The following is a 25253-nucleotide window of genomic DNA, read 5'->3' as shown; positions in this document are numbered from 1 at the left end:
TAGATGGTTGACGTAGTAAGCCGACCCTCCAGTTTCCTGTTGACTTCCACATGTGTGCTGTGGCAAACACATGCCCACACACACCCCCAAATCAATAAACGGAACGCAACAAATTTAAAATAGTGGCTCTTTCAGTGTTTTTGCCTCTGGCAATCCAAGCCCCAAATAGACAAAAACAGCCAGCCCCGCTCCCCATCGCCCAAATTGAAGCTCACAATAGAAAGTTGTTATTCTCTTTAACCAATAAAACTGAAACAAACACCAACCCAACCCAACCCAGAAATAAACTCTGGAGCTGCCATGGCTTTAACATTTCATTGTATTTTTATTGATTTTTTTTTTAATTTCTGCCCTGTCAGGACAATGAACAGGGAAAGCACAACCACAATCCACAGACTTCAGCATGAAAAGACACACTCCACCTCAAGCCCTTCCTCTTTATTCATTCAAAAGAGTCCAGTGCACATGTCAAATATGAGCACTGTTTGGGTTTTTTTTTGTTTTTGTTTTTTGTTTTTTTCCTTAGAAGGGGGAAAACATTTATTCTGGCAGCACTTTTACAATCCCGGGAATTGGTTTTGTTACCACTATAGTTGTAGGAATAGAAACCATAACAAACTTGGAGAGCATTTGACAGGCAAGGGGCTCCTCAGGTAGAACCATGCCTCTTGTGCTTAGTGAAAGGCCCCTCAGCTGCTGGCCGCTGAGTCTTCCCAGGTGTTGAAACGAGGAAACAGAATTTCCTGGAATTCCTCTTTGTGGAGTGGTTTCTGTTTCTCCAACCCTCCCCCCACACAATGAGGCTAGTTCTCGGGCTTTGCTGGAGCTTTTTCAGGCACATGACCCTCTGACCATGTCCACCCTGTCACACACGTGACAACCAAGGTTCCCTCATCTACACCGCTTCTCTAGGGTTCAGATGACAACACAAAACATCATTTGTCCAAAGAAGTAGCAGATATTCAGAACATGGGCATCTGTGTTTATGAAAACAACAACCAATTGCAGGGTGGGCTCCTCCAAGGAACCTTAGTTTTATTTAACATGGCCCTCTGGGGAGTAAACCCAAAGTCATACGTGACATTATAAGACTGGTCAAAGTTTCTTGATTTGACAGTGTCAGAACTGACTGGTGCCAATTAAAAAAACAAAAACAACCGAATCTATCGCCCAAATAATTCTGTGGTCCATAAAGCAACAGAATGATAACTCTTAGGCTTACACTCACACACACACACACACACACACACACACACACACACACACACACACACAACACACACAATGAGAACTGTGACAAAAAAAAATCAACCAAATTCTGATTCATCCTGCGACTGTGTTCTAAAAGGAAAAGGAAATCTTAAACTAGACTTGTCAAAGTCAAGTATTCAAAACACAAAAAGAGGATTCCCATTCAATTCTGATTTCCAAGAAATTGCCTTTGTGGAACGGGCTCCGGGGGCGGGGAAGTCAACGGGACAGATTCTACACAAACCAGCTGGTAATTTCTCACGGTGTAGCCGCCTGCTTGCACTTCCCTTAAAGATTCGTGGTGACTGCATGTGCTATGGCATTCCAAGAGGCGATACTTTATAAACAAGGGAGAGAATATGACCAGCTGACTTGCTTTTCTTGTGGGGAAGTTGGTTTTACATGCTTCCTGTCAACACACGGAGGCCGCAGATGTAAACAGAAACCTTTCCGTTATTCAGAGAATGTGGTATCACTACTGTAGCATATGCTGTTTGGCCCCAAGTAGGAGCACACAAGAGAGTGATTCCTGGGGTTTGTTTTTAAGTGTTTACCTCCCGGAGACTTCAAAACAAGGGCTTTACTAGATCTTGGCAGCGGATGTCCTCCGCGAGGCTCTGAATGAATAAACAGCCAATGAGAGAAGGAGTTCTCTGAAAGCATGCTCCTACTGGGAGATCCACGGGCAGAGGTGGACTCACACAAGGCTTGGCTAAATCATGCACACTGTTCCGGTGGGGGTGAGAGGGTGGGAAGGTGGGAGATTGAGAACTGACCTCAGATTATCTCAAATTGTTCCAAGAGTCAGGTTTTCATGGATCCTCTACCCCATTTGGCCCCTAGGAATGCCTCCCTCTGCCCCGGCAGTGGGGATGTGTAGGGATCTTTACCACCACGCCCACTGACGAACAGGTATTGGTGCATGATGAAAAGATGGGAGGGGACTCTGTCTCCGTGGGCTGGATGTGCCTGGGGATCACTAGAGAGCTCTAGGAAGCAACACTGAATCCATCCATGAACTAACCGGAAGAGGGTAGCTTTCCCGTTCTGGCTAACAGGTGATTGATGAGAGAACAAAAAGTCTAACACTAAAAGAAGACATCAGCCCCATCTTGGCACAGTTCTCATGCAGAATATTGCACCCAGTGTTAACTAATGCTAGAGGCGTCCAAACTGTATAAATTTAAATGCATTTGCATATTATAAAAATAAAGATTAACATATACATATTTTACATTAGTGACGGAACAGCAATGAACGTCAGTCGATCCCTCCTTCACATTGAACAGAACTGAAATCTGAGTGCTCGAAATACTGCCACCCGGACTGGAACTATGGCTTATGTGTGCACGGAAAACAAAATCCCTGAGAAGCCATTCAACATTTTGTTTTTCTTTTCTTCAAGTAGCGCTCTCCTTGGAGGGTCACAGTTCTGAGGTTCAGGTTGTGAAACATTTGCTCCATGTTCGCCCCCATCTTCCCAGCCCCCTCCAGCCCCTCCAAGGGTCCTCTGCAAGCACCCGGTGCATGGATTCACCCTGGGCCCCAAAGGCGCTTGGGAGCTCGGCGGGCTCGCCAGGGGCAAGAGATGTCCCAGTCAGCTCCCATGCTCTGCTTGCTCCATGGAAATTCCACAGCCACGAATGTCACTGGTTTCTGTGCTTTTCACCAACGTTCTTCCTAGATGGGATGAGAAGACAAAGCGACAAGAGAGAGAACAGCGGTCTCGATTATAAGGAAAGAGAGAGACGACTTAAACGAGTCTGTACAGGTTCCCAGCTCTGCTTCTAGAATTCTCTGTGATCACAAAGATGTCCTGATGACCCACCAAGCAAGCAATCCCTGTAGCAGTTAGATTAGTCGAATGTTGTCCGTGATGCTAAGTATGGGTTTTGTCAGCCATAAAGGGGATGGATGTTAACGGCTATGACCACTTACCTGAGTGGAACATCAGAGATGAACTAGCTTCCTAATGAACAAGCACAGCCTCTCAGTAAACACACACGGAAGCATAAACAATCCCTCCAGGCTCAGAAATGCATGCCCCAACCTGAGCATAGCTGTCTACCACCATTAAGCACGCTTTTATTTAGAGTGTTACAAGCAAGGGTGTCAGCCGAAATCTGGGGTGGTTGAGCCTCGGATGAAAACTCTGCTGCATTCTCAGCCAACTGAACAGTGGCATTTGATTGAAACAACGGGGGCGGGGGGGGGGGGAGGTTAGAGAGCTGCAGCTTTTATTCTCGCTTTCTACAGTGCTGTGCCATGGATTTTCTAAGTGTTTTAATGGCACTTAATGGCATACAAAGACAATGGAAGCAAAGGTGCTCTGGTCTGCTCCGGGCCTCCATCTCTCTCAATGCTGCTTTATTTCAGAGGCTAGTAACTTGCTATCTGTCTAATGTGCCCTTGCAGCCGTACAAGAATAAGCTTAATCAATCTTCATATCAAAAGCACCAAAACCAGAAGCCTCTGCTTATTACTCACCTACCAGGAATGTACTTTTCCTTGTAGTATAGCATGGCTCAGTTTCTCAATATTTTACCAATCCCACCAGGTCCTGGGTGAGATGCCCAAGGGTGATGGTATAGCTAAGCTTTGTTATAGGACAAGCAAGATTCGAATGTGTGCTTGATGGATACAAGAGAGGTTGGCTCTCTGGGGCCCTGAAGAATTTCACGTTTCTTTGGCTCTCAGTCATAAGAAAGTGTACAAAAACCTAGTAATATAATAAACTCCTGGCAAGGAAGGTTCCGAAACTGTCTCAAATTCCAGTAAGAATATGATACATCTAACTGGAAGAGGATGGCCAGGTAAAAACCCACGTCTCACTCAGGCAGTTAAGGGAGTGGTGTGGCCACCAGCTCTCGGTTCACCGGGCAGTAATTATTTTTCCTCGGTGAACACAATGAACTTCCAGAAATGCAGACAGTTGTGTCTGCCCTCTGCTCCCCAGAGCCATGTGGAAGTCTGAGAAACACAAGATCACCTAACCGAGGCTGCTCCAGGGAACATTCCACCGTTAGCATGAGCGGCATTTCCCACATTCTGATGGTTAACTGTGTTAATGTCAACTTGGCAGAATCTAGAATCACCAGAGAGAAGGGCCTGGAGGTGATTATCTTGCTTACAGTGACTTGGGGGGGTGGGGGGGAGAAGACCCGCCCACTGTGGGTGGGACCATTCCCTGGCTGGATTCTGGTCAAGGTAAGCAGAGAACTGAGTAGCTCTCGCTGCCTTTCTTTCTTTTCCTTCCTTCCTTCCTTCCTTCCTTCCTTCCTTCCTTCCTTCCTTCCTTCCTTCCTTCCTCCCTCCCTCCCTCCGTCCCTCCCTCTCTCCCTTCCCTTCTTTCTTTTCTTTTTCTTTTTTTTGAGACAGGGTTTATCTGTGTAGCTCTGGTTGTCCTGGAACTCACTCTAATAGACCTGGCTGGCCTCAAACTCAGATGCTCCTGCTTCTGCCTCCCAAGTGATGGGATGAGGGGATTAAAGGCATGAGCCACCCCTGCCTGGCCAAGCTTTCTGTTTCTTGACTGTGGATGCTGTTGACCGTCTGCTTTAAGATCCTGCTTCATTCACTTCCCCTTCATGATGAACTGTCTCTTGAACCGTGAGTCACAATAAACCATTTCTCCCTTAAGATGCTTTGGTCAGGGTATTGTATCGTGGCAACGGGAAAAGAACCCAGGACACAGCAATCACACTTTTCATCCATCAAATTCCCAACCTTCTCTACGTTACTGCTTTCTCATCTCAATGAGCCACCTCAGTCCTTCAAGGTCCACCCCAAATGCCACTTTCTGGACCTTTACTTGTTTTGTTTTGTTTTTTTTCTGCTATGGTTTCTGCTGTTTAGAACCTTCCATCAGATAGATTTCTCTTTCAATTTGGCACTGGCATGCCTTTGTCTGGCTACTTCTTTGATTCCGACTCTGTGATTCTGAGGGGCAGGTTATTTCTCCTACACTTGCCACAATGCCCACTAGGGTGCAAACACTCAACAGAGCTACACAAATAAAGAATAAGATGGGAGAACGGCTACGGGAAAAAAAAAGTAGTTAAGATACTGTGAGCTCCTTCCTATACTAGTATAGTATTAAATAGCATAAAAACATAAAGGAAGTGTGCAGGACAAAATACTTGATTAAGAGTTAGAAATGTTGAGAATGGCCTCCCTGGAAAGAAGATACACACCCTTGGCTCACGGGCAATGGACTCTCATTGGCAAGGTTGCCAGGTGACATCTAGCTGAGGGCTGAGAGCTAGCCAGGGTCCACCATAATCAACTGCCCCTCAAGTAAGGTGCTATCTCTTAAGTTAGCAAAGAGATTGACAGTGAAGAGCCTTGTGAGCCATGCCTGGCACTTTGAACTTGAGCCTAAAATCACCGGGAGTTACTTCAGACTTTTAAAAAGGGAGATATTTGGTAGGCACTGACATTAAAAGATAAACATTGGAGAGGGGCCTGAAAAGAGATGTCTCAGTGGATAAGAGCCCCAGCTGCTCTTCCAGACAGAACACCCTGGTTCAATTAACTGTCACCTACATGGCGCTCACAGCTGTCTGTAACTCCAGTTCTAGGGAATCCAAGACCTTCTGGCCCTCAAGGGAACCAGAGACACATGTGGTATATAGACATACATGTAGGCAAAACACACACATGCATAAAAGAAAAGAAATAAATCTTTTTAAAAAGTACCAGTTTGAAGGACATGAAGATTTGATAGGTTGAGTCTCATTGACAGGAATCTTGACGGATATGGAGTCAGAGGAAATCACAGAGCTAACAAAAAGGCTCACACATGTCAAGACACACTGATATGGTCACAGGTGACAGATTATATAGGTCCTAGCATGAACAGACAGGTACAAAACTCTACCATCACCAGGGACAGAAATGAAGAGATGGTGCATTCTGGGAGAAGAAGGGAGTGGATTCGGTTCCCCATGAAGCCCACAGGTCACTCAAGGGGCTGCCAGAGAGGATGTTGGTCCATGAAGTGAGAAGTTGAGAAGGCTCTACTGGGACTTAGAACTAGACTCCTAGACTGGAGCACCTGTTCCAACTCTGGATGCAAAAAGAAATGATGGTTCGAAATCTTTGGTTTTCTAGGTTGAAAGTGAAGCTATAGTATGAATTATTGTGTCTTTATTTTCTGTGTTTCGAGATATGTGTACAGGGCCTTGATCTTGGTGGAACTGGTTCCCCCTGGAGGAATCTATTTCCTAGAGACCATAATGAACTTGCCTGCCAGGGCTGTCTTCCACACCTAAACTAGCCAGGTCACAATTCAGAGCCCACCCACTTCTGTTATTGACTTTCCCCGTCTGGTTACTGTCCTGCCCTCATCACTCCAGGGCCTGACAACAGACAACTAGCAACAGCCTCTGTATCCACACCAGCCAAACCTTACATGCCCACCTTGCCTGCGAAATCAAGGACGTTGCCTATAGTTCCTCCTATGTCTGTCCCACGAGCAAGCCCATGCTTCCCTGCGTGGCTTGCCCCCTTCTCTGCTGGCCCATTGGCCTTATTATCCTTCAGAATGCGAACACACTGCATCTTAAAATAGACACAGAAATGAGAGCATCTGGCACTGTGAAAACAGCACTGAAGCCTTGGGTGGCCTGGAGGCGCATGGAATGCCCATGTACTCAGTAACTGGGGTTGGGGGGAAGCACTGTTGGGTGGGACACAGCATTCTCTGCTTTATATGCCTTACAGGATCATTAAATGGACCCGTGTTATAGGTGTTAGTGACTACAATATGAAAGACAGCACAACACACCAACACCTCCATTTTACGAGAACAGGGGTAGGCACCGGAGACACCCTATAAACAAATCTTCATTTGTTCTCCCTTGGCAATGGGGAAGGGAAGCCAATATTCTCACTTACCTCACCAGCATACACATTAACCTTTTACAGGCAGACCTTTTAATTAATAAGTGTCTAGATAAGCCAGCGGATAAATTTTTACCATAATACCCACATTATAGAATCATTTGGTTTATTGTTTTTACTGTCTAAGTCATCCAGTATATACTACATATACAACAGGAGGTGTATTTATTGAGCATATATTTGCTCTCTGTAATTATATCAAATGCTGTGTTTGAAATTGCCTGTCTCACGAGACACCCTCATGAAATAAGTACCTACGCAATCTACATTTTACAGATGTCTAACATCGCAGTACTTAACAAACAGCAAAGACTCAGTAGCCAGGCTGGGTGGTCCATGTGAGTAATCCAAGCACTCAGGAGGCATAGGCAGGAGAAGGCAAATTATAGACTAATCTGGACTATATATATAGCAAGATTGCCTAAAGTTAACAGAAAGGAAGGAAGGGAGGGAGGAAGGAAAAAAAGAAGGAAAGGGAGAGAGAGAGAAAGAGAGAGAGAGAGAGAGAGAGAGAGAGAGAGAGAGAGAGAGAGAGAGAGAAAGGAATGAGAGAAATGAGGGAGGGAGAGAAAGGGAGGGAAAGAGAAAGGGAGGAGGAGAGAGAGACAGAGGGAGGAAGGGAGATTCAAGATAGAAGATAGTGCAGTGGAACCCCAAAACTCAAACTTGAGAAAAATAAATATTGTTTTTACAAAGTTACATGAGGTGTTAACCAACTTGCTCTCTTCCTGGTGTTATTATAGACTGTACAATAAGGAAATTACACACACACACACACACACACACACACACACACACACACACACACACACACACTTTTTTCCCCAACATAGATCTAAGATTCCTGACTCATCATAATATTTTAAGTCAAGCGAAGAATGAAGCATTTTGCTACTTCTCTGTCCCAAGCTTGAGTGAGGCTATACACGAGTGTCTTGGACTCTCTGCCCTACGGATGCTCTTCATCCCCAGCCACCCCATTTCCTCCCTACGTGCTCCAGGTTCTTATGGCCGTACCCATTCCAGAGACTCTGTGATTCCCAGAGACTTACCCTTAAAACTTGGTGCTCCTAAAGCCACAGATTGGGTACAGTAAAAATGGTGGCAGAGGGAAAGAAGCACTATCCTTTCCACTTAATTGTCCAACAAAGTGTGGAGATACCTAAGCAGAGAGGGAGAATTCCAGGATCAATGTGGCTGACGGGAGACTACAGAATTCAAGAAATACAGTTCCTCCCAGCCAGGAAAGGCAGCCAGGCCATGGGCTTGTCCCTCCTTGCCAAGGACAAAATAAATAAATCAAATCATCAGAGAGCCTCCAGACAGGCAACCTCCACACGTAACTGTAAATACCAGAACCCCCCACCCCCACTTTCTGTTTAAAATTCTGTGGTCAATGAATATGGTCCATTGTGATAAAGCCAAATTCAGATCATTCCATTTCTCCTTAAAATGTTTGCAGATCCATATTAACTAAACGAGGGAGACTTTAAAATTCTTGCCTAATTATTTGGTGAGCTAAAGGCCACAGTCTTCGCCCAATTGTATATATAAAAGGGTATTTTGGTGGGTCTTAAATATCCTTATGTCATAACAATGTCACTGCAGAATTTCCTGTAATGAAGCAATCACTGCTTTTCAGAATACTTAGAATAGCAAGAAACTGGTATCTACTGGACTCTTGCTGAGATGTGAACTCTACTGTACATTGGCAATCAGCAAGGTTTGTCAGAACAACTGAAGTTTGCAATGAGTATCTCAGCTCTGCCCTCTATTGTTAATCCACTCTGGAAAGTGCAAATGCTTAGCTAAACACTTTTAAGCCACAAAGAACATTCTTGTTAATTCCATCAACACACCATCTGCCTAAGTCAGAACTTTCTTTTTTAAATAAAGATTTATTTATTATGCATACAGTTTTGCCGGCATGTATGCCTGCAGGCCAGAAGAGGGCACCAGATCTCATTATCGATGGTTGTGAGCCAACATGTGGTTGCTGGGAATTGAACTCAGGACCTCTACAAGAGCAGTCAGTGCTCTTTACCTCTGAGCCATCTCTCCAGTCCCTTAGAACTAACTTCTTTATTTTCTATGAACTTCCACCTCTTCCCAGGTGATGGAGCACACAGACATGATACCACCACAAGAGAAAGGTCAACTATTAAGAAATAAAAAAACAGACATTCATACATCCTGCATGTTCCAGGATCAGCCCACTAAAGGAACCACACAAAAGAACATGTGTGGTATGCCAGTATACTGGGAGGTAAATGGTTTGGGTTTTGTTGGTTTTTTTGGCTAGCCTGTTGAATTCTTTCTGGTTTTCACAGGAAAATTTGGGGTTTGTTTATAACAGAGTACTCACAGTTAGTTTGGTTAGTGGAGGAGGACACTGGTCAGAATATCCTCGGAAAGAAAAAAAGAACAATATTCAGGTGCAAAACACCTGAAAACGAAGAGTGGCTGGGTATTTACCGTTTGCCCAGAAGCTCACACACCCACAGACTAGAACATTAAGGGTTTCAACCAGAAAAGAGACTGCAAAGATTCACAAACAAAAGTGCAACAGATTCTGGAATGTTGACTAGCTTGTGCAGGTGACTGCAGAAGTTGGGAGATCACAGAGTATAGGAGTCTTTCTTGTCCAGAAGGTGACAAAAGAGGGCAGAGCTGAGATATGCATTTCAAAACTCTCTCTCTGGAACACCTTGTTTTGTTCTGGTTCCCCCCAATCTCTGTCTCTTACAATCATTGGGACCCCTTCCTACAACAGTCCCTAAGCATGGCGGGCAGGAATTTGACATAGAAGTCCCATTTGTATCAGAGCATGCAGCAGACATTTATTCTCTGCATCTTGACCAGATGTGAGTTTCAGCACTAGCTGCCATCTACCACATCGAGATACTTCTCCGATGAGGTCTGAGAGCCATACCAATCTACAGGTATAGAAGTAAGAATTTAGAGTGCAGCGTGCTACGGTCCCTTTACAAAACAGTAGCAGTAGGCTTACCCTTAGGTTCTTGGCTAGATTTATAGTAGCAGGCATGTGTTTCTTCCTGTGGAGTGGGCTTTAAATCTAATCAGAAAAGAGTTGGTTACCCACTAAACAGTCATGCCTCTAGGGCATCCATGAGCCTACTCTGCCGTGCTGGCCGCTCACTGTAGCTCACAGAGTTTATTGGTGGGTAAGATAGTTGATGAAAGCCAACCAGCAGGAAGAAGCTTCCTGAATAGTACCAACTTGATTTTTCCACATCCTGTGATCAAAGGACATGGTATTTTCAGCAGTAGGGTCATAATGTCAAGTTCAGGCGAGTAACCAAGGGACAATGGCAATAGCCTGCATTGTTCTGGGGTATCACCACGACACTTCAGCCAACAACCCCATGGAGGTATCCTTCATCTAGCTTTTTCTTTGGCATCCTATGGCTTCTAGGAAGAACATTATCCCCTGTGTAGGGTAATTCCCAATAAATTCTCAATCCTCCACCCGTTAAGGTGAGAAGGTACTGACAGCTGATGGCTTCTGGGGGAGAGTCGGTTTTCTGTGAGGCTGTAATCCTTGCAGATGGCCTCCCAACCTACGATTCCATGGGCAGCACAGAGTGGACTTAGTGGATTGTTTCAAACAAACAATCACAACAAACACGAGGACATGAGGTTGGGAGGAACTGGTGAATGGATCTGAGCATAAAGTAACTAGGGGAAGGAGTGGTGGATCATTAAAATATATGTCCATATGAAATCGTCCAAAGTAAATAGCTTTCAGAGTATGAAGCAATCAACCTTCTATTTTCGCTCTACTGTTCCCACCGCAAGTCCACTCAGCCTCCTCCTGCCACGCCATCTTGAGACTGCATCCTCAGATGAAACAAACGGCAGATTGGAAACACTGGTGCATGGAGCCATACACTTTCCATTGCCATCAGTCTCTGCATTGTCTGATGGAACAATTAGAGCACTTCTAGTGTGTCAACGTCATCTAGGAGCGATATAAAGTATACAGGAGGGTATGCAGAAAGTACATACAAGTTTTACGTCATTTTATTTCATGAATAAGGTATTTTTTTTTCAAAGACAGGGTCTTACCATATAGCTCAGGCTGGTCTAGAACTCAACATCCTCCCGAGTGTCAGGATTATAGGCAAGCACCACAGCCCAGTTTGTGCCATGTTATACGAGGACTTGAGTACCTTCTGATTCTGGTGTCTAAGAGAGGTGGGGCTTTGTTACAATCTCCAAGTGGTCACCAATTCCTCACACCCATGGGATAGCATGCTTGGGTGTTGAACTGTCAAGAGGCTACAACTAGGAAGTTCTGAAGGAAGCTCCTCACCTCCGTCCAAGCCACTCAACCTCTCCTTCATCACCCAGGAAACAAGGGGCTGGGAGAGATACATGGTGCTAGTCAATTACTGCATTCTGTTAGGACTGAGATGTGCCAGTCACAAAGGAATTATGAGAACTTATTTCAGATTTAAGAATTTGCTTAACACCAACACATCAGCCACCAACACCATTCTGGAAAATGATACTAAAGACACTGGCTGCACAAACGAGGTGCCACATTAGACCAGACACAAGTTATGGCAGTTAGCATGCCATTCTTAGGGTGACAGGGATGCTTTAAAATAAGACAGTGGTGATGAGGGGAGCAGTCACACCACTTAAAACACACCGAGAATCATCAAGCACTGTGTAAATTAGACATCAACAAGGCTTTCGAACTGTCTGACACACTTCATGTCGAGGACGGTTATTGTTTGTTTGTGTCTTTGAGCACTTCTGCTATCAGATTCCTGGTCATCCCATAATGTGACCACAATCATGACTCCATGATTGTAAACGGATCCTTCACCAGCATACTTCCGAAGCGTGGAAATAATTCACATTTGAGCAGACTAGCAAAGTGCACAAGACGTCTCCAGGTACCTATTTCTCCCCCAGAGCAAGAAGGGCACGGGGAGCAATAGCATCTCCTCCATTCCTGAAACCTCTTCTCAATGGAATGCTGGGAGAGGTCTCAATCACCCACTACCAAGACAAGTCACAGCGGCAAGCCTCGTGGAGAATGAGCCCTCAAGCGAAGACCTACTATGAGTCCTCAACCCCCAAACCTACTATTTACTCCTTACTTTCCACCTCTCTTTCATAGGAGAAAAATGCCTGGAAATTTTTGTTGTTTTTTTAATTGTGTGTGTGTGTGTGTGTGTGTGTGTGTGTGTGGGTACGTGGGTGCGGGTGCAGAGGCTAGAGGAGACCTGGGAGCTGGAGTTACGTGCTGGCATGAGCCATGCCATGTGGGTGCTGGGAATCAATCTTGGCTCCTCTCCAAGAGCAGTTAGCACTCTTAACGCAACGGCACTGCAGAGTCCTCTCTCTACACACACACCCGGCTTTTGTTGTTGTTTTTAAAAGTTTACACCTGGAAAGTTTCCTAAGTAAGAAACAGAAAAGATGGGATTCATAAGGCGGCACTAAATAGCCACCATCGATTCTTTTCTGCTTATAAACTCTACTCTATCACAATTTCACATACGGCTGAAGGCAGTCCATTAAATGCCAAGTCTCTGATACCCTAGGAGCAAGGAAATTGGGCAAATAAAGGCTTGGAGAGACTTCCTTCAAAGCATTAAAAGACCAAAGTCAAGGACAGAGAGCAGGGGTTTATTCTGGTATCAGGGACTGTTCTGGTTAGCACCTGTTGTCCCAACATATCAAGGAACATACTTTCCGGGACTCTTTATCCTTTATTGACAGGAAGAGAATATCACCCCAGCCAAGAGTGGCTGACAACACTGTTGTGTATACCAGGTTCTCCTTTGTGGTTGACTGTGCAAAGGTTCAATGGGGAAAGCGAAGGACTCTTGGCTGAGGGACCATCCTTAGAGGGGCAGAGAACCAAGGAGACAAAGTCCAACAAACATACTTTAGAACCGACCCAGTGACTCCAGTGTCTCTTCAGAGAGGCACACCTGACTGCTGTCTCTGGACATTCTGATGCATGTGCCTGCTGAGGACAGTCGGGTCTTGCCCATCTGCCTATATTTTATGGGCTGCTATAGAGGAAGGGATCACTTATTGTATGAGCTACTTAACTGCCTGGAGCTGCAAGGGCAGGGCTCAGTCCTGGGTTGATGGTCGTGCTGGGACACCAAGCCTCAGGCTTAGGTCAAAACCACACGACTCAGTGGCTGCCCCTCTGGGTGCTATCTGTGGTTTAGGACACACTGTCAGTTATCATGCTTCCGACATCCCGGTGGGCGTGGCCTTGCCTGCATATTCACTCTTGTTTTGTGCTCACAGCTGGGGTGTGTGGATGCTTCAAACTTCATCCCATAGGCACAGGCTCTTATCCAGAGTCATGAGAATAAGCATTTATCCTGGTCTCCGTACTAAAAAAAAATTAGTCTTGGCAAAGATGCAAAACTTTCATAGTTAGGGAATAGCCCTTCACCTGGAGCTGAGAATTATACCACCAAGCCAGCTAACATTTGCTACATCAACAGGTTTTCAGACCCCAGGAGTGTTTCTCTCCAGTAACTAGAGAGGTCTGAACCAATAGGCATTCCGGTGATGCCCAAATCTAAAGCTGGCTGTTCATTTAGATTCAATAAACTGTCAAGGAGAGGCTGACAGCATGGTTTTGTTCCCAGGTTGGTAACGGGGTCTTTCTGTGGTAGATTACAAAGTCGCCCATGGGACTGGCCTGATAACTCCGGCTCTGTGCCACCAGGGAGTCTGGCACAAGCCGATATTCAACTGCTGCATCTATCTTGTCTATTAAATAGCAAGGATCCATGTGAAAACAAGAGATTAGTGTCTCTGGTGGCTCAGGCACATTTACATCAATACGAAATATATTGTGTCCTGAACCCTGCTGCTTCTATCATACCCCTTTATCCCTGCCCTGGTGTATCTGAAAGGCAAGGAGCAGAAGACACAGACCCAAAGAAACTGCAAGGCTGGCAAATGCCTGGGTTGTGATATGTTCAGGGCAGGGGAGATGCAAGTTAATAGGGCTCCCTGTGTGATTCCACTGTGGTCCCTGAGAAGTACCTCAAAACCCCATCAGGGATGGATGATGCTGGGTGCATTCTAGTTAAAAGAGCACCCTGAAACTAGTATTAGAGAGGAATTTCCCTTAGGTGCTTGGGGTAGTTTCCAGCACAGCCCTATTGGATAGGCTTTGCCTAGTGGGCTGTCCAGTTTGGAGGAAATGGGGGCTTTGCCTTCTACTGCTGATGTATTACAACATCACAGAGACCTGGCTGTACAGGAAGCACATGACAGGAGGAAAGTTGCCCTTCCTGGGTGACACCCCTAACGACAGAGCTCTGGCATATGACCAGACAGCAGGTTCCTGGTGAAGAAAGCCTGGTTTTGTCCTTCTACCTACATTGACTGGATGATAGAGAGGTCACGGTTCTCAAGGGCAAACTTCCGAACGCCTTATAAAACCTTGTCCACTGTGTGCATGTGTAGGGAGGGCAGGCACACTCTATGACCAGCAAACCAGGATGCTGCCCGACTGTGGCCACCGGGCCAATCAGTGACTGGTGCTGCCATCAAGACAGCGAGCTTCAATCCAGGAAGGTCTGTGGTTGCTGATTTACTAAGTTCGAGTCATTTCACCTTGGTTTAAGAGCAGCCACTTTGGTTTCTAGTACGACAGAAACATACAAGTAAAAGCCTCGAGCCAACAGGATGTGTCTTCTGTAGACTGTGCAGCATATATCCTGTGTGAATATTTATCTGCACACGTGCATTCCCCATCAGTCCATTTGGGGAAAAGGTTGTCGCCAGTCCACAGTCTTTGCTTTTCTGGGACTGATTAAAGAATGAGAGACCCCTGCAAAAATCAGATCATTATAGATTTTCTGCAGGCTTTTCTGATTTAATGGCCCCTTGCCGTTCTTTGAAGTGAAAGCAATTTAATTCTGCAATGACAGTTAAGAGCGCTCACTTGGGACAAGAATGAGGCTCACGTGGACCCTAACAGCTTCTCAACAAAGCTCTGCATTAATGCTACTGGGGGGGGGCATATATTTTTTTGGTTGTACATACCAGAAAATAGACTACAAGCCAATGAACTATATGTACATTTTAAATGAGTAAACTCTGTGGTTTATGAATTATACATCTGAGAAGCTTATTTTAAAAAAATGTTGACCTCATCAGCAAAGTAAAATATCACACAAAGGCAGGAAAAATAAGTTTCTATTTTGCCACTTGAGATGTGCCTGCCCTCTGGATTTTTCAAGGTTTATGCACTGATGGTTGAATTTGGCTTTGGGCTATCGCAACTACAGAGCCAGAATCTGCAACAAGGAGCAGGGGCTGGTGGGACTCGGGGACTCACTTGGAACAGGGGCTGATCACAGTCGGTGTAGGTGGGTAAACCAAGGCCACATTCACTCGCTCACTGCCATTCTTGGGACAGATGATCTCTGCCACCCCTTCTGGCCTGGGCTGGCTCAGCAACTCCCCTGCAAAGAAGAGAGAGAGAGAGAAAAAAATCATCAGGAAACAGGTCCAAAAGAATGGAACTCGTTTACACAGAGAAACACAGCCCTTTCAAGGTGGGGAAGGGAGGCAGAAGGCCAGTAGTGAGGAAGTAAATGGTCTATAGACAGGGAGACAGAGAACCAGCTGGTAGCCAGCATGGCTGGACTGCAGGGTTCCAGTGCCAGCTGCCCAGATGCTCAGCACATCACCATGGAGAGCGCTCTTAAACGTGATGAAGGCAGTCACGAGAAGGTATGACCTCCAGACGAAGGAAGCACCTGCCACGATCACCTTTCTTTTCTGACTGACTCCTGAGATCTTCATGCCAGCCAGGCAGGGCTGCCAGTGAGGGGCTCGTAACTGAGATTTGGGCATATGGGGTTTCGGCAGCGCTAGCAGGCTCGCAGCAAAGTTCTGTGTAAATGATCTGGACAGGCGGCAGGCTCAAGGTGTTAACACGGGAAACAGCAGAACCACAGTCCCACCTCCCGGACAAGAGGATTTCCTGAGTGCCCAGTCAAAAGCACACGGTATTATCACATGACTAACAGGGCCTGCCTAGTAGAAACATGTGATTAACTTAATGGACTAACTCAATACCTACGAGAAATCAGACACTGGGCACACCTGTATGTCATCTTTCTGCCACGAAATCATTAGCTTTTCAGGAGGAGCAGCAACTTCCACTTCTGAGCTTCCCCCTAGCAGATCCCTCATCCGGGCACCTTGTCCTTCCTCTCCCAATCCTCAGGTCCAGTCCTCCAGGCTTCTCTGCTTAGAATACTCAGTCAACAGTGTCTAGCTCCTGATAGTCCTTATTTTTGCCTGATGGCCCTGCTTAAGCCTACAAGCAAGTAACTCAAACCAAGGACACAAGAGCATGCCAAATTGGGGAAAGATCCTACTGAGATTCATCAGTTTGGATGACCATTTGAAGTTCTAGAGACTCCAGGGTTTATGCTGATATACAAGGACAGAAAGCACTTTTGCTTCAAATCTGTAGTTAAATCGGCAAGGTGGCTCAGTGCGTTATCTACTTGCAGCAAAAGTCTGATGACCTGAATTCAATCCTCAAAACCCACATGGGAAGTAGAAGGAAAGAACTAACTCCACAAAGTTGTCCTCGTCTTCATATATCCACATGGCATGCGCAGCCACACACACACACACACACACACACACACACACACACACACACATTTCAGCTGAGCTCACAATGATGGAGCACATCCCATATGGAATCAGAACTCTGGAGTCTATGAACATCATGTAAGTCTTTACCACATCCCACTGAGGGCTCATCTGCATTTTACAAATGAAGAAGCTGCCACCTCACTTAGGGTTTCCTTTGTTGTGATAAAACCCATGACCATAAACAAGTCCGGAGAAAGGGGCTAAGTACAGCTTACAAGTTTCAGGTAACAGTCCTTCCCTACTGGGAAGTCAGGGTAGGAACTTAACCGGGGAAGAAACCTGGAGGCAGGAGATGAAGCAGAGACCATGGAGAAATGCTGCTTATTGGCTTGTTCAGCTCAGGGCCTCCAGGCCAGAGGTAGGCCTGCCCACAGTGAGCTGGGCCCTCCACATTTATCATCAATCAAGAAAAGGTACCACAGGTTTACCCAAAGGCCAATCTGGTTAGGGACATTTTCCCCAGTTGAGGTTCTTGTGAGACCAAAGCAGGAAAAATATACTTTGAAGGCTATATACCTTCAAGGTATATACCTTGAAGGGTTCTGTTTGCACTTGAGACAGTTAAGAATACATTTCTGTTTGTCCTCTGTTTGTTTGAACCATCTGTACTGGATGCGCTGGATCACATGTGGGTAGGAAGTAAGTGAGCAGGAAATAAATCAGGATGTATGTATGCTTGCCTCTGATTGGTCATAAGCAGGAGGTACATAGGCAGGAAATGTGTCAGGATGTATGCTTGCCCCTGATTGGACCGGATGGGAAATGCAATAAATTATAAGTTTTGAAGCTTCTGCAAAATGTGACTCATGGCTATTTTACGGGAACCCAGAGGTGGACCTAGCTAGAGCCCATCCACCTGGCCAGTATTTATTAAAGCCTTCTTGAATTTTGACTCAAAATTGTGGGACTGGAACTTGGAATTAACAGTTCTCTCTTCTGGAATGATTATGGCTTGTGTTAACTCCCCAAATGGACCATTTTTCTGTGGCTTTGCACACTAAGAATGGCCACTAGTCCATTCAACAAATCCCCGCACATATAAGAAGTAACGCAAATGTCAATCTAGTACCATCGGCTGGTCTTGGGGATACCGATGTGTCAAAACCGTGTGTCCTCCGACACCAGCCAGGGAATGATTAGAAACAAAGATGCCAGCTACAAATGGCAACAGTAAGTGGTGTCAAAGCAATACAAGGGATGGAGTAAGAGCAAGTCAGAGCTCGCTGACACCTGGAAGCCATCCAGTCTAGCATCCGTGGCTAAGCCAGATGTCTGAGTTCTAACAGAGTTGCTAAGAGCTGTGCATCTGGGCAATCCAGGCAGCCTACAGTGACTCACAGAACCACCAGGGCCTCCAGCACACAGCACTAGCAGCTAGTCCTGGCCATCCCTCTCCTGGCTCCTCGTTGGTATTTTTAATTAGAATCCTAAGATCACCCAGGAGCCCGAGTACAGCTCGGGATTCTCGGTTTTCCCCTTGGGAATCCTCCGCTGATTGATTGCCATGTCACACGGGCCCCAGCTCCATCTGCTCTGGACTGCCTGCATACCCAGATAGCGACTGTAGGTGCCAAGCCCTATCCCCTGCACGGATCCCTGGCACCAGCCACACACAGCTGTTTTATTGTTGAAGACGCTGTAGTCTTTGGTGAGCACGAGGCCAATTTTTTTTTTAAACAAGACAGAATGGATATAAACTGCAGATTTTTAAGCCTTGGTTACCAACTTCTAAAAAACCAGCAGCCTCTCTGCCCTCTTGACAGAGTCAGGTAGATGGTTTGGTTTAGGCCACGTCTGGTAGTGTTGTGGGTGTGGTTTATCCCTCAAGGGCTATGTGTTGAAGGTTTGCCCTACATGTTAAGATTCCGAGAGGAGATGGAGACGAGGGAAATCTTAGGTTAATAGCCACCATGTGCTTAGAAAATGGAAGGACTCCTTTCCCCATCCCTGGCTCCTAATGTTTGGTGCAATCTGTCTTTCCACACAGGCTTCTGCTGTGGTCCTCTGCTGTGAGACGAGGCGACCAAAGAGGGCCCTCGCCAGAGCCAGTGTCACGGGGTTTGAACTTTCTGCCTCCAAAACCATGAACTAAAGAAACGCATTTCTCTATACAGCTAGCTTGCCTCAGGTGTTCCGTCATAGTAAAGGATAGTGGATGGATACACGTGGAAGGCGGTACGTGTGAAAAATCGGCTTGATGAAAAAAGATAACATATGAACACGCAAATAGATCGTCATTTCAAGTACACCCATACCAGCAATAATCTATTACAGTGCCAGTATTCTGAGGAGTGATCTATTCTAAGAAAACTTGCCTTAGCAGAAATTCGAAGAATGGTCAGAAATACATACGTTATTGAGGAAAACAACGGATCTAAACATCCTTAGCTTGAACACAAGCTAGAGCTTAAGATGTGCACCATTTGGCTGGGCGGTGGTGGCGCACGCCTTTAATCCCAGCACTCGGGAGGCAGAGACAGGCGGATCTCTGTGAGTTCGAGGCCAGCCTGGTCTACAAGAGCTAGTTCCAGGACAGGCTCCAAAACCACAGAGAAACCCTGTCTCGAAAAACCACAAAAAAAAAAAAAAAAAAAAAAGATGTGCGCCATTTGGTGGAGCAGTCACCTGATGGGTGTAAGGACTGCAGAAGATAGGGGTCCCCGCCTCAAGGCAGGCTTGTAAGAGCAGGAGCCTGGCACCCAAAGGAAGATAGAGGCACAAATCTGTAGTGGCATTTCAACTGTATTTTATTTTTTTCCTTAGACTATTACAATTTTATTTTTTTAATTTATTTATTTATTAAGGATTTCTGCCTCCTCCCCGCAACCGCCTCCCATTTCCCTCCCCCTCCCCCGATCAAGTCACCCTCCCTCATCTGCTCGAAGAGCAATCAGGGTTCCCTGACTTGTGGGAAGCCCAAGGACCGCCCACCTCTATCCAGGTCTCCTAAGGTGAGCATCCAAACTGCCTAGGCTCCCCCAAAGCCAGTACGTGCAGTAGGATCAAAAACCCACTGCGATTGTTCTTGAGTTCTCAGTATTCCTCATTGTCCTCTATGTTCAGCTAGTCCGGATTTATCCCATGCTTTTTCAGACCCTAGGCCAGCTGGCCTTGGTGAATAAAGCTTGCCTGAAGATCTGAGAGTAAAACAGTCCCACTGGTCAGCCTTACGGACCAGACTATGGTAACACACACCTTTAATCCCAGTAGCCACAATGATACAAACCTTTACTCTCAGTAGCCACAATGACATGCATCTTTAATCCCAGTAGCCACACTAGTTGCCATAGAAATCAGGTGGTGCACGCTTTTAATGACCGGTGGTGCACGCCTTTAATCCCAGCCCTAGAGAGGAATATAAGACAGGAAAGACAGCTCTCAGATGCAGTCTCCTCCTGAGATTCCGGGAGGCAGGATCGCCATTTCAGACTGAGGTCCAGGTAAGAGCCAGTGGCTGGCTGTTTTAATTTCATAGTGAATCACGAAGCACTAAGTCCTGCTCCTGGGTGGCAAGAGAGTTCACAAGAGATACTAGCAGACTGTGGAGGAAAAGAAGTCAAAAGGCCCCAGGCTACAGGCTAGGGGCTCCTTGGAGATCGAAACGTGATCCCTGGGTGGCAGGTCTGCTGGTCAGCTGCTGCAGACTTCAAGCTGAGGTCTTGAGTTGGCCCTTGGGTCACTGGACGCATGCCAGTGGAACCGTGGACCCCGAATCTTCTCCTTTCTCCCTGCTTCCTGGCTAGAGATGTGAGTGCTTGCTCTGCCATGATGTGCTGTCCTTGTGCAAACTCACGAGCTGCCCGGCCTTGGGTTTCACTCCAAAATTATAAGCCTGAGCAAAGCTCTACTTCAGAAAGAGCCTACTGCTACCCGCTCAGGGCAGTGGTTCTCAACCATCCTAATGCTGCGACCCTTTAATACATGTTGCAGTGACTCCCAAACCATAAAATAATTTTCGTTGCTACTTCATAACTGTAATGTTGATGCTACAATGTTGTCATAAATATTGAACTGAAAACAAACCTGATCTAACCCAGGGAAGAAAAACAACAACAATGCCCACTGGATCAATGGACATTAAATGAGCGTGTGCTATGTGCTGGGTGTCGTGGGTATGTACCCACTTACCTCACAACCACGTAAGATAGGGAAAGTTATTCTCAATACATAGAAAGGGGAACTAGGCTGACAAGATGGCTCAGATAGCAAAGGCACTTGCCAAGCTAATGTCCTGAGTTCAAACACTAGAAACTAGAGACTCCAAGTCTTCCTCTGACCTCTACACGCTGAGAGATACACATACAAACAGAAACACATACAGACATATATACATAATACACATATACATACTAACACATACATCCATATACATGGGGGTGGGGACAGCTAGTCAGCCAGACACAAAATAAAAACATAATACAAGGGAAGGCTTACAGGGTATATAAGGTTCACCAATGATCACAAGAGGAATTAGTGGAATTTGAACCAAGAACTGCCGAATTCAACTCTTAAACACCCTATCAGAATGTCCCGTGACAGGGATAATGTGATAATTAAATTAGATAACACATGGAAACCACCAAACACTATATCTGGCATCTGATAAGTTTGAGACAGGATTCTATAGAAGCTTAGTCTTCCAAATCTATAAAGAATTCACATACGCACACGGTCAGCACCAGATGGCCAGCGGTGAGACAATCCGATAGACCTTCAGTTATCACATGCAAAACTTTGCCTCGCCAGAAACTAAAAAAACTCAAATGAAAACATTTGATTTTATTATACATCTGCCATCCACAGCGAAGTAAGTGAAAACAATAATTCCCAGAGAGGGCAGGCACTATGACAAAGGTAAGTTGACGGAGGACACTATAGCAACAAATTAAGGAGAAATCACATGACTCTGGTATAATTGCATTTCTGAAACTTTCTTATGGGGCTGGAAAGATTACCCAGCTGTTTGCTAAGAAATCTTCCTGCTCTGTCAGAGGACCAGAGTCTGGGTCCCAGCACCCACCCAGGCAGCTCTACAAGGCTGGAACTCCAGATCCAGAGGATCTGACGCATCCCTTTTGATATCTGTAGGTATCATCACACACACACACACACGCACATACACACGTGCACATACACACACACTCTGTAACTCCAGATCCAGGGGATCTGACACATCCCTTTTGATATCTGTAGGTATCTTCACACACACACACACACACACACACACACACACACACACACACACACAGGCACCCCACACGCATATACTACACACACTTGACAAACAAATAAATACAGCCTGCCTTTATTTCTGACAAAAACAACAGGATCGCTCTATTTATAATATGAAGAAGTGTGTTCACACCCTCAAATATCCTACACAAGGGAAATGCTACTGTAAGACACGACAACAAGGGACACTTTATAGAGCATAAAGGTTATGAGGATGGCGTTTCCATGTAAACATTGAAGCTTTGTCTAACATGAATTCAGAGTAAATAGGTCCTTGGGGACTAGATGGTCTTAATCGTTCACTTCTTTGACACTTGGCTTTAAGTGATGGTCTTTCCTTTTGGGGGAAGTGTGCACTTGTGGTCATCAGCGAGGATGTGGAAGAGAAGCCTCCTGAGCACATCCTGGTGTCTACTGAGGCCACTATGCAGCCTCCAGTGTGCCTCAAGGCTGTGGAGAACTGCCTCATTACTCAGGCTCAAGATTTGTGCCAGGAGAATGACAGGCGACTCTTATCTGTGTTTCCCTCAGTTAAAGAACAGAACACCACGTCCTTCTAGGACATTAAGAAAAAAATCAACAGCTGATCATTGAAATGAGCCCCACCCCCACCCCATCAGAGCGCTCCACAATTGGGCATATTATGTAAAAACACTAAAAAGTTATCATACCAACAATGTAAGCCATTGTGTTGCAAGTCAAAATGTTTGTTCAGGACAAATAACCGGATCTAGGCTAAAGAGGCTAGGTATAAATATCATGCAAAACAAAGAACTTCTAAAATTCACTCAGATGATATCCAGGGAGAAAACGAACACCCAGACCATAAAAGAAGAGATTGAGTGAAGGAATGAAAAAATAGGAGACAGACTCCACAGAGTCCAGCTCAGTAGAAACAAACATCATCTGCACACAGGTCTTAACAGCCAAGGCAAGGATCACAAGAGAACATTAAAGACTGAAGAGGAATATTCAGGGGGAAGAAACTTGGCAGTGAGGGTGGCCCTCGAGGAGGCTGAGATACTGACCTCACTGGACAGTATGAAATTCAGGTCCCTGGACTGTGAATGTTGGCCCCTGCATTAACTGGTCAGAACAGTCCACGTTCAGTTAACCAACTAGCAGGCTGGAATTGACCACTGGTGCCGATAAAACCACAGGTAAGTTGTCTTTGATAGACAGACAGACAGACAGACAGACAGACAGACAGATAGAGATAGATGCAAATGCCAATCAACACACAACAGCAGCAACAACAAAACAAAATCATCCTCTTCTAAAATGATGACTTGATTTCATCATGAATCCCTAAGCTCTAGTCGACTTTACAAGGGGGAAGAAGTTGTTACCTCTTTCTGTTTGTTCGCCGCTCGTGTCTGCTTTGATTCTGAATGGTCCTATCTTCTGTAAGTGTTTATGCTCTGAGTGGTTTTATCTCCAGTGAGTGTTTATGGTCTGATCATCAGGAAGCAACATACTTCCAACTGCTTCCAAACGTGCTCCAAAGTGCTGACAGGTGACAGTTACAGGAGGATCAGCGACCATAATCATGACTCTTGGGTGACTCACACAGCATCCCCACCCTGTCAGTCTTGTTGTGCAATGTCCTTGGGTACAAGTGACAATCTCCTTTCAGAGGCCCTCGGTGGCAGGTGTATTATCCAGGCAAACAAGCTCCGTGTTCCCTAACATGTGCCTGCTAATTACCCAAGGCTGTCTCCCTTTTGAGAGAAAGGAGAAAGGGACACTAAATATCTCAGGTACATCAATCAAAGAAGAATTCCATTTGGTCCATGGGAGTCCCTGGGGGGGGGTCATCACCCCGGACTCTTCTAGACTAACAAGGGGTGACTTCCACTGCAAAGGGGTCCCTTTACAGACTTTTATCTGGGGCGACAGTGTGAAGGAAGCCAAGGCAAACAGGAAAAGACTTGGCAGGAGGCAGAATGCAGATCTGTAGGCAGGGCTAGCCTGGGCTCAAGGAACGCTTCATTCAGGTGTGAGAGAATGTACTCTACCCTCACACACAGGGCACACATGTGACCCTAACTCCATGTTCCTGAGTGAAAACAGAACGGTAGTGCTAACCTTGTGGTCAGGTGAATTCGTGACTAGCTGTGCCACTGTCTATGTGACATTTTCTGGATCACCGTACTGTGACAGCGTATCAGGAGTCAAGGCCCCTCCCTAGCTCGGTGGCAGGGATATCAACTACTGACTGTTTGGTGCTAGGTGTTCTCCAAACCACCTGGGCTATAGAAATGACTCTATTAAAAAAAAGAAGAAAGAAAGAAAGAAAGAAAGAAAGAAAGAAAGAAAGAAAGGAAGGAAGGAAGGAAGGAAGGAAGGAAGGAAGAAAGAAAGAAGAAAGAAGGGAGAAAGAGGAGAAAGGGAGGGAGGAAGGGAGAGAGGGAGGAAGGAAGGAAAAAGAAAACCTTTCTTTCATAATTAAAGAAAAAAGAAAAAAATTCTTTTGAGGCATGGCCTTATACCATCACCCAGGCTGAAGGAAAAGCCCTAAGTAGCCAAACCCGGCCTAGATTCACAGTGGTCGTCTTAGCTCAGCCTTTCAAGTGCTAGTGTTGGCGTGAGCCATGATGCCTGGCTATAAATCTGTTTTCTATCTTTGACGATAATAAAACATAGCAGGTGAAGTTGAAGACCTAATCTAAGACCACTCCTAATTCTGCCAGCCTTAACTTATAACCCTTTAGAGAGGTATTAATAATACTATACATATAATTATGAGGATTTGGGGTAAATATTCTAATATTAATGTTCTGTGCAATATTCTGAAAGATCAAAATGGGGGAGCTCTGGCCTTGGATCACAGAGCCATTCCTAAAACACGCGGCAAGACGCTCACCCAGGAGAACTGAGGAGCAAAGGTACCAGCAGTGTCTTTCCGAACTCCACCCGAGGTTAGCCCCCTCTCACAGCACAAACTTAGCCCTTTTCATAAAGCCAGCCCCCTTTGCCATTTGTGATCTTTCCTTCCCAGTCCTCACGGCTTAGGCTTCCCTGCGCTGTCGACATGAACTTCCCTTTCCTCTGGCGCTCGCGTCTAGAGTGAAGGGCCACATCTGAGCATCCTCAGGCTTCCTAGAGATAAGACCCAGGTGGGGACTTCAGGAAGATTCCACTTGGACGTATGGGGCTCTGAC

General features: G+C 45.7%; 1 protein-coding gene across 2 annotated transcripts in view; it reads right to left on the bottom strand.

Moving 5' to 3' along the window:
- Positions 1–305: 305 nt before the first annotated feature.
- Positions 306–25253, bottom strand: part of Mfhas1 (multifunctional ROCO family signaling regulator 1) — an 81426-nt gene continuing 56478 nt past the window's right edge. Inside the window, exons 2-4 of one of the 2 annotated variants that reach the window (XR_012911858.1) lie at positions 15518–15644; positions 8208–8317; positions 306–2931 (exon numbers count right to left, since the gene is read on the bottom strand). Coding sequence is in view for 1 of the 2 variants with exons in the window: in XM_075986527.1 (XP_075842642.1) it covers positions 2898–2931; positions 15518–15644 (161 nt within the window). In the remaining variant the exon portion in view is untranslated. The remainder of the gene's footprint in view (positions 2932–8207; positions 8318–15517; positions 15645–25253) is intronic. The other variant, XM_075986527.1, reaches the window with a different exon arrangement.

Source organism: Microtus pennsylvanicus, chromosome 9 (assembly GCF_037038515.1).
Source record: "Microtus pennsylvanicus isolate mMicPen1 chromosome 9, mMicPen1.hap1, whole genome shotgun sequence".
Classification (NCBI taxonomy): domain Eukaryota; kingdom Metazoa; phylum Chordata; class Mammalia; order Rodentia; family Cricetidae; genus Microtus; species Microtus pennsylvanicus.
The sequence above is the reverse complement of the archived record's forward strand: the minus strand, read 5'-3'. Positions and strand labels throughout refer to the sequence as shown.